Raw genomic sequence first — 13,471 nt, forward strand, 5'->3', positions numbered from 1 at the left:
ATTGTATGAGCTCCAAGGTGCTTGAAGGATAATACAGCTACTTGTTTAAAAATTCAATTAACCTTATCTTTCTTTAACTTGATTTATTAATAATCCCACAGATAAATTGCCATTTTTTAAAAAGTCATGTTATCTTTTGAATACATCCTGTCTGACAAGTCTTAAAAACTACTTCAAATAAGCCTAACCCTCACTTAGTATGTTTAAATCATTTAAATCAAGAATGAAATGGCACAGTTTCTGTAAAATAAAAGATCAACAGTCTCTTATCTATACTATTGAAAATAAGTTGTTGGGTACTCAACTCTTCCAGAAAGAACATCTTAGATATCTATTCACTACCTGAGTAAGACATGAAAACAGTTTTTAGACAATGAACGTAGTATAAAGTCATGGTCTGTAATTTGAAGGTTATGCAGTCCTTGTTTTAACTGAACTTGAACATCTAACATAACGAGGATTTTTATTTGACACACTTTTATTATGTAAATTTCTTTTGATTCATTTAAGTTTCATCATATCATCAATAACATAACAGACATTGAAAAAATAGTACAATAAGACTTTGAGCTAGCTGCTTTTTTAAAAAACAACTGAAATAAGACACAGGAAAATGCATTTGCAACCAAAACTTTAATTTTCATAGAACAAATGTAATTTGTCCATAAACATAAAAGACAAGAACTCAAACATGGCCAGGTTACTGAATGGCAAACAGAAAACAGGTCCTCATCTTAACCTTTTAACACATTTGTTACCCTATAAATATAATTACCTTTTTATGTGCATGCTTTCTGGTACATACAAAAATGATATCTGAGAATGAAGAGGTAGGCTATCTTTTGCCACTTGTAAATAAGCACTAATTTCAAGCATTCCAATGATCACTAGCATTATCATTTAGCAATCAAAACAATTTTCAACTACATTCTTTTGAGGACTTTAGGATTACACTCATGGATGTCTATTAAATAAAAGCCTAAATGTAACTAACGCTAAACACTAACACATTCTAAATACTAACAGACTCTAAACATTAACATATTTGTGAAATGCAAGTTGGACTTTGTAGTATGATGTAAAACAGAGAATAACTGTGTTAGCTATGTTGTAAAAAAATAAATAAATTAACCTTTATGGCACAAAGCCATTTTCAAGGCAGGCACATTCACTGGAAAACTGTACAAAAAGCAGAGTTGTGTCAATAAATATCTGCCAATACTGAACAGTCATAATTTGATGGCATGTTATTGATGTATAGTATTTAAAACATTACTATTACCATATTTAAGTTTACCCAGCACATATACTTATAGACATTACTGACCCACAGTGCCTTTTTGACCTCAAGTAAATCTTTTGCTTCTAAGAAAAGACACTGCTAACTACTTTGTTTTCCTTTTGGTTATATAAGTTCAAAATACGGTTCAAAGGAGGGCTGGGAGTCTATTACTTTAATTAATCTTTGCAAGAAATGTCTGGGTTTCATAACTCTATATAGAAACCAAGTTTATAAATACAATTTATAAAATTCTCGTATAAATATGTTTATGATTTATCATTACAAAATGCATAATTTACATAATTTTAGACCTATTACTTCAAATGAATTAACACAACTGCAATTATAATCAGTAACTTTTCCCTCAAGAAAAACAACAGCCAACAATTCTGTTTTAATAATGTATATCTTTTAATCTTGCAAATACTTAAATGTGTTCATCTGGTGCCTTATTTTTTGTTGAAACTAAATCTTCATGAAGATTCCAAGCATACTGAATTTATAGTTCTTAATTCTGCAAGAATGTCCAGTATTGATATGTTCTTCCTGACTGGACTGTCAGTCACTTGCAAACAAAATTGAAACCTGGACACTTTATCGCACAAGTATGGTATTCAATTCTTTAATATTTCTAATATATAATTTCAAATGAGACCAAGCATATTTACTAGCTTATACTTTATTTTGGCTTAATATGAATAAATGGAATGATACTGATTTCAAAACTATTTAAGGATGTTATATTATATACTTCAAAAACAACTTTCAAATTAAGAAGAGCTTTTAACAGCAAATAAAAGCTTGCTGTCCCAGAACTGCCAACACTCTTTAGTGCCCTACCCCATAAGCAGTTTAAAGGAGACAAATCTTCCACTGGTAAATTTTCACAGAGCCATTGACTTCAAAATAGTGTATACTAACTGAAGATCTGTCCCTTTGGAAGTTAAATTGACTCATAATTTTTGTTTCTATTGACTATTTTGAAGCATGCACTTGATTTTAGAAAGATTCCTTCATCTCACAAATATACCTAAAGTCTTTTCAAGGAAATTATATGAACCTTAAATATCTTGTCTTAAGTGATTTTGGATCAGCTTTTAACACTCCTAGAAGAGCTGAATATTACTCTAAGCAGTACAATTGCAATCAATGAAGGTATTTAAAGAGGTAAAGTAGAATTAAACCTAATTATAAAGATAGTAAATAATAAACAAAACGGTTACCCCCAGACCAGGTCCAAATCTTCCACTGAGATGATAGTGATATTGGGTTTAGGCTTTTTATTATTATTATTATTATTCATTGTGCTCTTCTGTGCTGCTTTCTTCAGGCAGGGGCTCTGCTTCTGGCTCAGGTGAAATACTGAATCCAGGATCTTCTGGCTGAGTTCCATCTCCATCATAGACAATATCTTCTGGATTTGGTGGTGGTGGGCAAAATTCCTCCTTTGGAAACATTTCTTGAAATATTGTCTCAGCCTGTTCAGAGACAACATAAAATTAATTTAAGGTTGATATTTAATACACTGCACTACATGTAATGATTTTAAGATTAAAATAGTTTGATGTCACAGAATTGACCACATCGGGGAAACGCTTAGGAAATATATTCCCTCCTTTCCCCCAGAAAGATGGGAATTCAATGGAGTGAAGCATCACAGATAGAGAAGTTACTTACCACTAAGTAGAAAGAGGTAGTTAGCCATGTTAGTCTGAAGTCAAGCCAAAGGCAGGGCAGGATGCCAGCCTGTCCTGCCTTCTGCCCTACAGTAAGTGGAATTCGTCAATCTGTGTTGTCCATGTGCACATTTTCACTCTTGGTGTGGATTCAAGTATTCAAACTTTTGCCCTAGCAGTACCTATAGCAGTACCACACCTTCATCAGACCCCTCCTTGTATTACATACAGAACATAAAGGGAAGTCCATGTTTTCTGTTCCTCAGTTTCCTCCCAATTGCAGGTCTCAGAATTATAAAATGACTGGGAAGAAAAAAAAAGGATGGAGGGAGGGGGTACATAAAAAGTGCATATGGAAAACCTGTATCAAAGAATTTCACTTCTACATAACTTGTTTCTTTTGTCACAGATTTTCAATGTAGAGACTCTACAGCAGTCCCAAATGTCATGCAGGTTTGGTGATGGTGGAGTGCCTGATAAAAAAGTTATCAAGCTTTTTGTGGCTGCCCAGTAGAAGTCAGCAACAGAAAACTTCGTAGGAAGTTACTGAGTCACATCAGCTTGGATGTAATGGGGACTAAGCATCAATGCTGGGTCCATTTCAGTAGTTTCTCAGAGTCTGACACCGTTCACGATTCAACTGAACATGTGAGCTGAAATTGCTGCAATTTTGGATCCCTTATGATACAGAGACAAAAAGCTAGACAGTTTCTGAAGTGTTGAACTCTATGCCAAGGACAAAGCTCTTGACATATCAAGCATGCATAAAGATTTCTCAGATCTAGAGAAGTAAGGCCCTGAACAAATTGATCTGTTGGTGGAAATGAAATTCAGTGACAGCTTTAAGTTGAGATGGGAGGCAAGTCCTCGAGTATAGCTGTAACGGCACCCCAGCCCGTTACTAGAAAAGGCCCAAGAGGGTCAGGGACTTGGGCCAGGAAGGGCAGTAAGGAGTGGACTCAGAACTAATAAGGCCAGGTAGCCAATGAAGCAATTAGCTATACTTGGTCACTGGGTGCAGAAGACCCAGTTACATGACCAGAAGGAGACTTGACTTAGGGAGATAAACCCGGCCTCTGACCATGCAGGAGGCAGCCCCTGCCTGCAACAGGGAGATGAGCTGGTAGGAGTGAGGGGCCCCTGGAGACAGACAGGCACCCAAGCTACCTAGGGAAGCTGGGGAAGAAGGCTTTGACTGAGGTAGTGCCTACAGGATACATTTACCCCCAAACTATTTGTATTGTGAAGCACCTGGCTTGTGTTTTTGTTCTGTTTGAATTGGAGGACCAGGCTGTGGATGCAGCGGTAGAGGAAACCATGAACCAGGGGGGTGGCATGTCCCTGATATTTACACCAGAAGCTAGTCCTAAACTAAAGGGACAGAAACTGGCATGCTGAGACTGAAGCCGCAGGAGGGGCTGCTGCAAAGATAGGGTTGGTACCTGGACACCGAGGTCTTAAAGAGTAGATGAAGGCTGAAGGTGCGGCCAGAGGAAACGGGGGCCATGGCTGTGACAGCAAGGCCCGGACAAGTGCTAAGAAACCTCTGGGAGCACTCCCTTAAAGGGGAAGCACTTGAGGGGGAGTACAGGCCCCAGCTGAGGCAACCAAGGAGGTAACTCCTGGCCCCAGGGACTCCCTCCCTCAACAACAAACAGAATAACATTGAAGGTATGGCAGGAAAGAGTCTGAGGTGAAGCAGGGCTTAAGCTGGAGAGCCAAGAGACAGGTCAGACCAAGTGAGAGGAGAACTAGGTGTCACGGTAGCAGCTCCCCCTCCCGCTCCCCAGGGTATCACAATCTTACCAAGATAGAAAACAGAACAGGGATCTACCATAGGCTCTTAGATTTTATCCACTTTTCTCACTGCAATAAAAGTCACTTATAAGGCTTCTTTCTTACATAGCTGAAGGAAGAAGAAGGCTGCCAAAGACTCAAACATTGGCTCCATCATGGATGTGAGCATTAGATTCAGGACCTACTAGGACCTGGGATTTTTTAACAGAAGGAATATCAAAAAGTGAGGTTTATGTAATTTTGTTTTGGTTTTAGGCAATGAAGTTATCTACAAAAAATCATGGTAAGAGAAAAGCAACAATACAAAAATCTATAAGAACTGGTAATATGGAAATGCCAGTGGAACCCAACTGAAACAGGGAAACAGGAATCTACTCTAGAAGTCAGACTGCACTCTATCACATCTTAGAAAGGTTAGTCCACAGCTTGATTTCTCATTTTCAGTCAATTTTGACTTATTCTCAGCCTACATTTTCCCTTTCTTACATTTACTCCATTCCCACTTCAAGTTACATCTCTGTTTCTCACTAAAATACTTTTCTTATTTTTGTAGTTTTTATAAATATGTAAAAGATATAAACAACATCCCTGGTAAACCCAGTAATTGCTTAGATGAACTACACAGATTCTCTCTGCAAATCAACCACTTCAGCCACTTATGCTTTTCCTTATGTTCTTTTTAGCTCCTGAATGCCCTTCCGAGAAAAAACATTAGCAACTGGAATTTTTAAATTTACAAATAGCTGTAGATTTCATTTATGATATTATTTATATGTATAAGGATATGGAATTAGAATGAAAAAGCAAAGATGATCCTGAAATGGATAGCAGTACACACAGGATGATTTAGCTAGACCACAGCATGCCACATGGTGAAGTGTACTGTAAATATGATGCTCATTAGTTTTAAAAACATATCTAAGTAGTCTTTTATTTGCACAGTTTAAAATGTTAATTCATAGTTTCATAGTTTGTAGGGTAGGAAGGGACCTGAGCAGATCATCTAGTCCGACCCCCTGCATGGCAGGAAAGACTACTGGGGTCAAATGACCCCAGCAAGATGTTCATCTAACCTCCTCTTAAACACCCCCAGGGTAGGAGCCTGCACCACTTCTCTTGGAAGCTGGTTCCAGACCCTAGCCGCCCTGACTGTGAAGTCGCGCCTCCTGATATCTAACCTAAATCTACCCTCTGCCAGCTTGTGACCGTTATTCCTGGTCACTCCTGGCAGTGCACGGGGGAACAGTGACTCCCCCAATGCCCGCTGATCCCCCCTGACTAGTTTATAACAGGCCACAAGATCCCCCCTCAGCCTTCTCATGGAGGCTGAACAGGTTCAGGTCCTGCAGCCTGTCCTCATAGGGCCTGCCCTGCTGTCCCCTGATCATACAATTGTTTAATAATATATTTTTAAACAAATCATTCTCAGTTTAACAGAGCTACTATACTAATGGCCTTGCACTACTTTTCTCTCTATAATCTTTTATTCTCAGTTTATCCTCTTGGGAAGCAAATTATTACCTTATAAAACAAAGTGAAGAGTACTATTAGCCCTTAATTATGGTGCTCTGACCCTATAGTTCAGGCTGTCAGCCATTCTGTTATAGTTCCTTATTTTTAGGGGTTTATGACTTAGTCATAAAAAAACTGCAACTGGTAAAAAGTTGGCATACAAAGCTTTAAAAATTCTGGGTGTAAAACATTTGTGCATACCAGAACTGAAGCAACTCTAGCATGAAGGCATTCTTACTATAGAAACAACTGCAATGCATGCCTCAATTGCCCACCTTTCTTACAAGATGGGCATTTAAAGACAACTCTTCAGAAAAGTCCTCCTTTTCTGGGTTTAGTAAAATGGGGACACTTGGTCCCTTATTACTCTACTGCTCAATAATAGAGACAGCAAAAAAAGAGATACGTAAAGGAAGTAGAAGAGTACTTCATTGACATTTTACACTTCCACCTTGGGTATTTGGGTGACTTCATTTAACCTAAAGTTAACAGAGGCTGAAGTTACTTCCCCACCTTTCTATTGCACCATATGGTTGTGTTCTGTCCTCCCCCTCACCAAAGCAATGGGTGACCCTATATTTTGTTGAACACCACTATTTTATATTTCCTACTGCCTCAGACAAGTCATTGGTGATTTAACGTGGGGGGTTAGTTAATAGAATACAGATGCCCAAATATTGAGGACCAAATTCAAGTTAAGGCTTATGATGTTGGTAGAGGACTAGTTCAAGTACGTGAACAGACTAACATGCTATTTTATTATATATGGTATGTATTCCTCATATGAGAAGTGATATGAGCAAGTCACATATTGCCAAAGCCTTTAAGTGTGGTCATCTGTGATTTTAAAAGTAGTCAGCGCTCAAGTATTTTGACTGTTGTTTAATGCCCTGGAACAGCTATACTATTGTGATATTTATGGCTTTTAGGATGAGTTTGTATCAAAATTACATACATTATTTAATCGTTGTTTCAGTCCCTGTTGGGTTTATATCAAAAAAGATTATGAAATTTATTTTAGATTATTCAACCCATTTATTTCTAATTATCTGAAAATTCATATGCTGTAATTACCTTACAGAAAGGTAGCAGATGTTGTGTGACTACAGCCTCACTGTACTTTGAAATCTTACTCCACAAAATTTACTCTAGCTTTAATTTTTCTGACCCTTCTTGATGTGTGCTGTTTCATTCTCTACAAAAACAGAGTTCACTCCGGAAAACCTGGCTGTTCTTTGGCTATCTCCTTTGTGAACAAAGGCTATATATTTTGGACTTCTTCTCTCACCTCTGAGAAAGCAAAATATCTTGATACCAAAGAACCATTTCCAGCTACATCCACTTTCTTGATTCAAAAGCTTCCCTTTCTGCTCTCCTCCCATTAAGTTGAAGCTTTACCTCTATTTTTATATTGCACTATGTTCATATTTCTTTCCCTGTCTCTTAACCCTGTGTTCTACCCAACTGTTTCTGAATGGTGCCTTGCTTTTTCTCTGCTCCCACTTTCCAGACTTCTTTCACATCATACTATATTAGCTGCTTTTCCTGTGCACCCACAAATTTTCAACCTCTTTTTCTAAAAGTTTTAAAAACTTACCAGATCTATGAAGCATGAAAGCTATATTGACAATCCACTTTGTTTTGTACTGTACTGTAACTTTTTAGGCTTTATACTGAACCACAAAGCTAAAAAACTGACATCCCTTACCTGTTTGACAGCATAGTCATTTCCTAAAGCACAGTCTGGTCCAGAACAGATATAGACATTTGGAGGTAAACTGTCATAAGAATTTCTGTCAATGCCTGCAGAATCTCTCATGTTGAAGTATACTGCCCAAAGAACTCTGGGCTTTTCCAATCCTCCTCCATTTTCAGACTCTAAATAGTAAGAGAATTTTTCAGTGACCAGTGTTAAAATATAATAAGAGATCTAGGTAATTCAACATAATAAAAAAGTCAAATTTATTATCATGAAATTACTGTAATAGAGTATAAATATATATTTTTAAAAGGCACTAAAATATACTAATAGCACTTTTAATGCTATTATTATTATACTATTATTCTATTATTATTATTATGGTTTCTAGAAGCCATTTATGTTATAAATCTTGATGGATTATTACAAATTTTAACTTTCGAATAAAGTTTTTGTGTTAACATAAATTAATATAACATTCATTATAATTCCTGGCTTGCTTAGAGACCCTATCACACATCAACATGTACTATGTCAATTCCCTTATTCTGAAGCTACCAGTTGTAAAGTACAACACATTTTTCAGCCCTTCTCACCAGTTGATGTTGCCTTGAATACTCTTTATTTCAAAAGCAAATAATATCAAATGTCTGTCTGAACAACTGAACTTTGTCCGGGATAAAATGTTTTCTCCCAGGACAAATGTGACATCTGCTTGCAGCCTACATATCATTCTGGGAACACCTATGAACACATTCTATGCAAACATCTATTAAGACCTCAGAATAGTAAGATTACAGATTTCAACAGCAGCAATACAACGGAAGAATGCATAATACTAATACTGATAAATGCTATTTATTTAGGCAAATTCTCTCCATTTTTCTTGGTATTCTCCCTCTTCTAAAATAAATGATGCCAGCATTATTGTCCTGCATTAAAACATTATTCCTCATAAAAAATTATGTTAGATTTGTCTAAGGAAAAAACTTGCATGTCAGATGGTAATGCTGAGATTCAGAAAAACTCAAGCAAATATTTTAAAGGCATCTGAATACAAGACAGCAAGTGGAAGGATAAATCTACATTATTGTTATGATTGTCAACTATTTTATTTAAAAATAAAAAGCATGTTAACAATTTTAAAATATGAATTAAACTCAGCCTGTGAACGTCTGAGATTTAATACAGAGCAAGATGCACTTTAATGTATTAAAAAGTTCATATTCTCATAAAAGTTACTTCTTCCTCATTTAGGCAGGAAAATGAATGGAGTCCTCTTCTCCAGGTGACTTTGCCTCTTTGACCTGCCATGGCCCAGTGCTCACTTTATCTGGTGATTCATTTTCAATAACTCCAACAGTATTTGTTCTGACATTTTAATTAAAATACGACCACTACCTCATCCTGATGATAAAAAGGCCTATGTGTCAGTGAAAACTAGCTTTTCAGTGCCTCAGTGCACCTGAGGACCCCTCTGATCAGAGTTCCTACAAAAGAATTTCAGTCAGTTTCTAAACAATATATCACTTCAAAACTGTATCACTTTAAACATTAAGATTAATATAAAAAACCCTCCTAAAAAACAGGAAGCTACTAAACTCCAGGCCAAGTTTTAAATTTTTTTTTAATCTTATTACTTGATTCTATCAGAGGCAGATAATATTGCTTTTAAAAATGTACGGTACAAGTGATATCTTTCAATTCAGAGCTGTCATATACAGTATTGTGGACCTCAATTATATAATCAGATCAGAAAAAATAAATACATTTCAGAATAAAAGGAGAATATCACACAAGTAAAAGCCCCTCCTCTTTATGAATTTTATTTCTAGTCCCCTAGCTATCTGCTTCTAAAGCCCAAAGAAGTAAGCTGTTTAAATTTTATTCATATCTTATAAAAAGTGATTTTTCAAAGTATTTTTTATAAAAACTGGGGGATGCACCACAGAGCTTTTTCTGCATATCAGAAAAGAATCACATGCTACTTAAACCAAGCCAGAGGTTGTATTAGGATTTTTTGATTACAAGAACATTTATTTATTAATGCCATTTACAGAAGTAGCTGAATTAAAAAACAGTAGTAAAAATAAATTCTGTGCGACTAATTATTAACTCTTTACAAAACATTGTAAGAGGTCGTAGGAATCTTGGCTGCTGAAAAACATAGTCATGGTAAGTTATAACGAACTGTCTTTAACTATCTGTTGTTTTAACTATATAATCAATAGTACCTTCTATAAAAAGCTGCAACAAATGTGTACTAACAGAAAAACCAACGTGCTGATAGCACAAAGACTTGATTAATATTAGTATACAAGTGAAGTGACGAAAAAGAAAACAAGGAAGAAGCAGCCTTTCAGTACAAAAGAGACTGGATCTTAATACAGGAAAATTATAATTTCAGGAGTTTAAGAATGAAGTGTGATAGTGAATACTTATTATGCAAGCTATTAAATTATGACAGTTGATTACAGGCAGCCCCTGCTTAACGTGGTTTTGATTAGCGCTATTTTGCTATAGCGCTCATTTCAAATTGATACTCGGTTTCACAGAGCGCTCAGTGAGTTTTACTATAGCGCTCAGTAGAATCAGAGAGTTTTGACAGGAAGAAGCAGCGATGGCGGTGGCAGCAGCAAGTGTGGTGAGTGGCAGCAAGTTGGGGGTGGGCATGAGCATGGGGGTGTGGGGAGAAGTCAGGCATGGCTGGTGAATACAGACTGGTGGGGCGGTACAGCATCCCATGTGGGGAGGTGATTTTGCAGCCAGCTGGGAGCAGGGTGGGGTGTACAGCCGGCTGGTACGTGGTGGGGACGCTGCTAACCCTCCTGTTCCTGGCTGGCTGCAAATGTCTACCCTGTTCCTGTGGAATGCTCCACTGCCTGAGTTCACCAGCTGAAGCAGCAGTAGCAACAAAGAGTGCGGGGCCTGTGCCAGTGCCCAGGGCCAGTGGGGGCCTGCACTCAGGGTGGGGCAGCAGGAGTGCGGGGTCCTGGCTGGTAGGGGCCCATGCCCAGAGCAGGGCAGCAGGAGTGCTGGTGCCCAGGCTGGCACGTGGGGCCAGTGGGTGGGTGGGCAGAGGCGGCGGCGCTGAGAAGCGGTAAGTGCGGGGGACGGGCATCAGCGCAGAGCCTGCATTGGTGCCTGGGGCCAAGGCCAGCAGGGGCCCAGGGTGAGGCAGCAGGAATGCAGGCCTGGGCTGGCACGTAGGACTGAAGTGGCCAGCAGGCTATTGGGGAGAGATGGCGGTGACGAGAAGCGGCGGCAAGAAGCCATAGTAACCAATTACTTGTATTTACATTAATTCCTATATGGGCAAATGGGTTTCACTTAGCGTGGTCTCACTTAGTGCTTGGTTTTTCTGGAACCAATTAAGAGTGCTAAGCAGGGGTTGCCTGTATTAAAATGGTTCATAATAACTACTTTTTAGTTCAAAGTCATAACTCAATAGAAACAAAGAGATCTTCTCAGAGAGAGACATTGCAACTTATTTACGTACTAACATTCTAACATTAAAGGAGCTTTAATAGGTTTAGTCTGTAGCAGCAGACGTTGCTTAGCATATTACTCTCCACTCACTACATGGGCTCTTCACGTGATACAAATTTTAAGTCTTGGTTTCTAAATTTCAAGCGTTCTGTGGTATTGGCTCAAAATAGAGCCCTAGAAAGCATTCCCTTTTGCAACATCTGCATTCCTCAGCACCTCAGTAGTTCAGGAACTATAAAACTGTTTACTTCAATGGTGAAGCTCATGAAAGCACCTGGCAGGGCTTTCTTAATAGGGCAAAAGCTTTGGAACTCATTACAAGAGATAAGGAGGGCTAGAAATCTCAGGTGTTCACGATGATGTGTACAATTCACTTCTTCAAATTAGCATTCATATAACTCCAGGTAGAAACAAAAAATAAAAGGACTGACAGAAGAAAAGGATGAAGACCAGAAGAGTGAGAAGCAGCAGAAACAAAGAGACCAAAAGGAAAGGAATAAGAAAGCGCACAAGGTCCAGGATGCATCTGGGGGGACTGGAAAGAAAAGCAGAACACTAGCTTATTGTGATATTTTTTTCTCTTGGGAGGTATGCCAGTATTAAAATCATGGAAATAATTAAACACAAAGTAAGAATGAATACTAGTAATGCATTTGGAACTGCATTTTTGTTTCAGCAATATCTGTCTGTCATTCATGTTTTTTGTTTTGCATTGCTTTTTTAACTTAACTTATGCAAAGAAATACTTGCCAGAAATCTAGCTACCAGAAAAGGCTTTCAGCTTCCATTTTAACTTCTGGACATTTATCTTCATAGTCCAGCTCCATTTATTGAAAAGTGCTGGAACAAAGTAATGTCTGAAGCTTTAAAGGATTAAGGAAATAGGTAGAATCGGCAATTATCTAATCATATTGCCTCACTCACTCTCAAATACTGAAGCTGTCCCTTTAAATTTGGAACACTGATACCCAAAGAGCAGATGAGAAGTAGGTAACTGCCAGTTGTGAACTTGAGAGTAGATTTAGATGTTTGGTAGAAATCATTTTAGTTCAAAGGTTGAATTACATTTTTGTAAAATTATTTTATAATACTACATCTATTTGTCTTACCTGTCTCTTTTGCATCATTTAGGATGAACAACTTCTGTATGACAGGCTCTAAATCTTCTTTAGCAGTTTTAGTTGATGAACAGGTTAAATGGACTAAATCTGTTGGACAGGAACACAGACTGATTAAGGTTACCACCACTCTGATATATAAATATTGATTACAGTTTTCAAAAGGCCCTTAACAGATGCAAGAAGGCGGTTTACGAACATAAGAAATTCCAGGGAAATATTCATGAACAAAAAATTCATCCACAGAAAGTTTCATTTAGCCTTTTTGTGAAGATTTCTAGAATACCCTTGTGATTTTCCAACCAGATCTGAATGCAAATAGATTTGTTAGTAAGGCTTTTTAACTAACTAGTGATGTTCTGAGTGGTCTAGATGACATTCCTTAGATTTAAGTGAGAGCTGCTTAGTCAGCTGACCCTGATTATTCCTTTAACCTACAGAATTCTGAGGAATAAAATGAGCAGTAACTGCTGCAATTACAAACTTCAGGAAAAACAGGCATTATGTACAAGACTAACTAGCCCAAGAGCCAAGTTAGGATTTTGGCTCAAGTGAGATGTGTTAATATTTGGTAACTTAGATATGCTATTTGTTTCTGTTTCTCTCTTCTATACCACCTTTATATCACTCCTGTGAATGCTGCCTAAAGAACACCCTCCCCCCCAACACACACACACACACACTCACTCACTCACACTCACTCCTGCTCTTGTTTCAAATCCCAGAAATGAGTCCACATCACACCTTAAAGTGATGCCAGGCACATGTCAATAAGTACATCAGAGAAAGAGCATTTAAAAGTGATGCCAGGTACCGCAGGAGTTCTGGCTGTGCTAGGCCATAGTTATGCTAAGCTATAGTAAGCTACGGTGCTAAAAAGCAGTATGGAAGAAAAGGG

At 37.8% G+C, this 13,471-nt stretch overlaps 1 protein-coding gene across 2 annotated transcripts in view; it reads right to left on the reverse strand.

The window, feature by feature from the left end:
• Positions 1 to 614: 614 nt before the first annotated feature.
• Positions 615 to 13,471, reverse strand: part of CHM (CHM Rab escort protein) — a 145,815-nt gene continuing 132,958 nt past the window's right edge. For both annotated transcript variants that reach the window (XM_090059407.1, XM_090059406.1), the window contains 3 exons: positions 12,565 to 12,663; positions 7,976 to 8,145; positions 615 to 2,760 (listed from right to left, as the gene is read on the reverse strand). In XM_090059407.1, the coding sequence (XP_089915533.1) occupies positions 2,578 to 2,760; positions 7,976 to 8,145; positions 12,565 to 12,663 (452 nt within the window). In that variant the 3' untranslated portion in view covers positions 615 to 2,577. The remainder of the gene's footprint in view (positions 2,761 to 7,975; positions 8,146 to 12,564; positions 12,664 to 13,471) is intronic.

Source organism: Crocodylus siamensis, chromosome 8 (assembly GCF_052110815.1).
Source record: "Crocodylus siamensis isolate JL-2025a chromosome 8, ASM5211081v1, whole genome shotgun sequence".
In the NCBI taxonomy this organism is placed as follows: domain Eukaryota; kingdom Metazoa; phylum Chordata; order Crocodylia; family Crocodylidae; genus Crocodylus; species Crocodylus siamensis.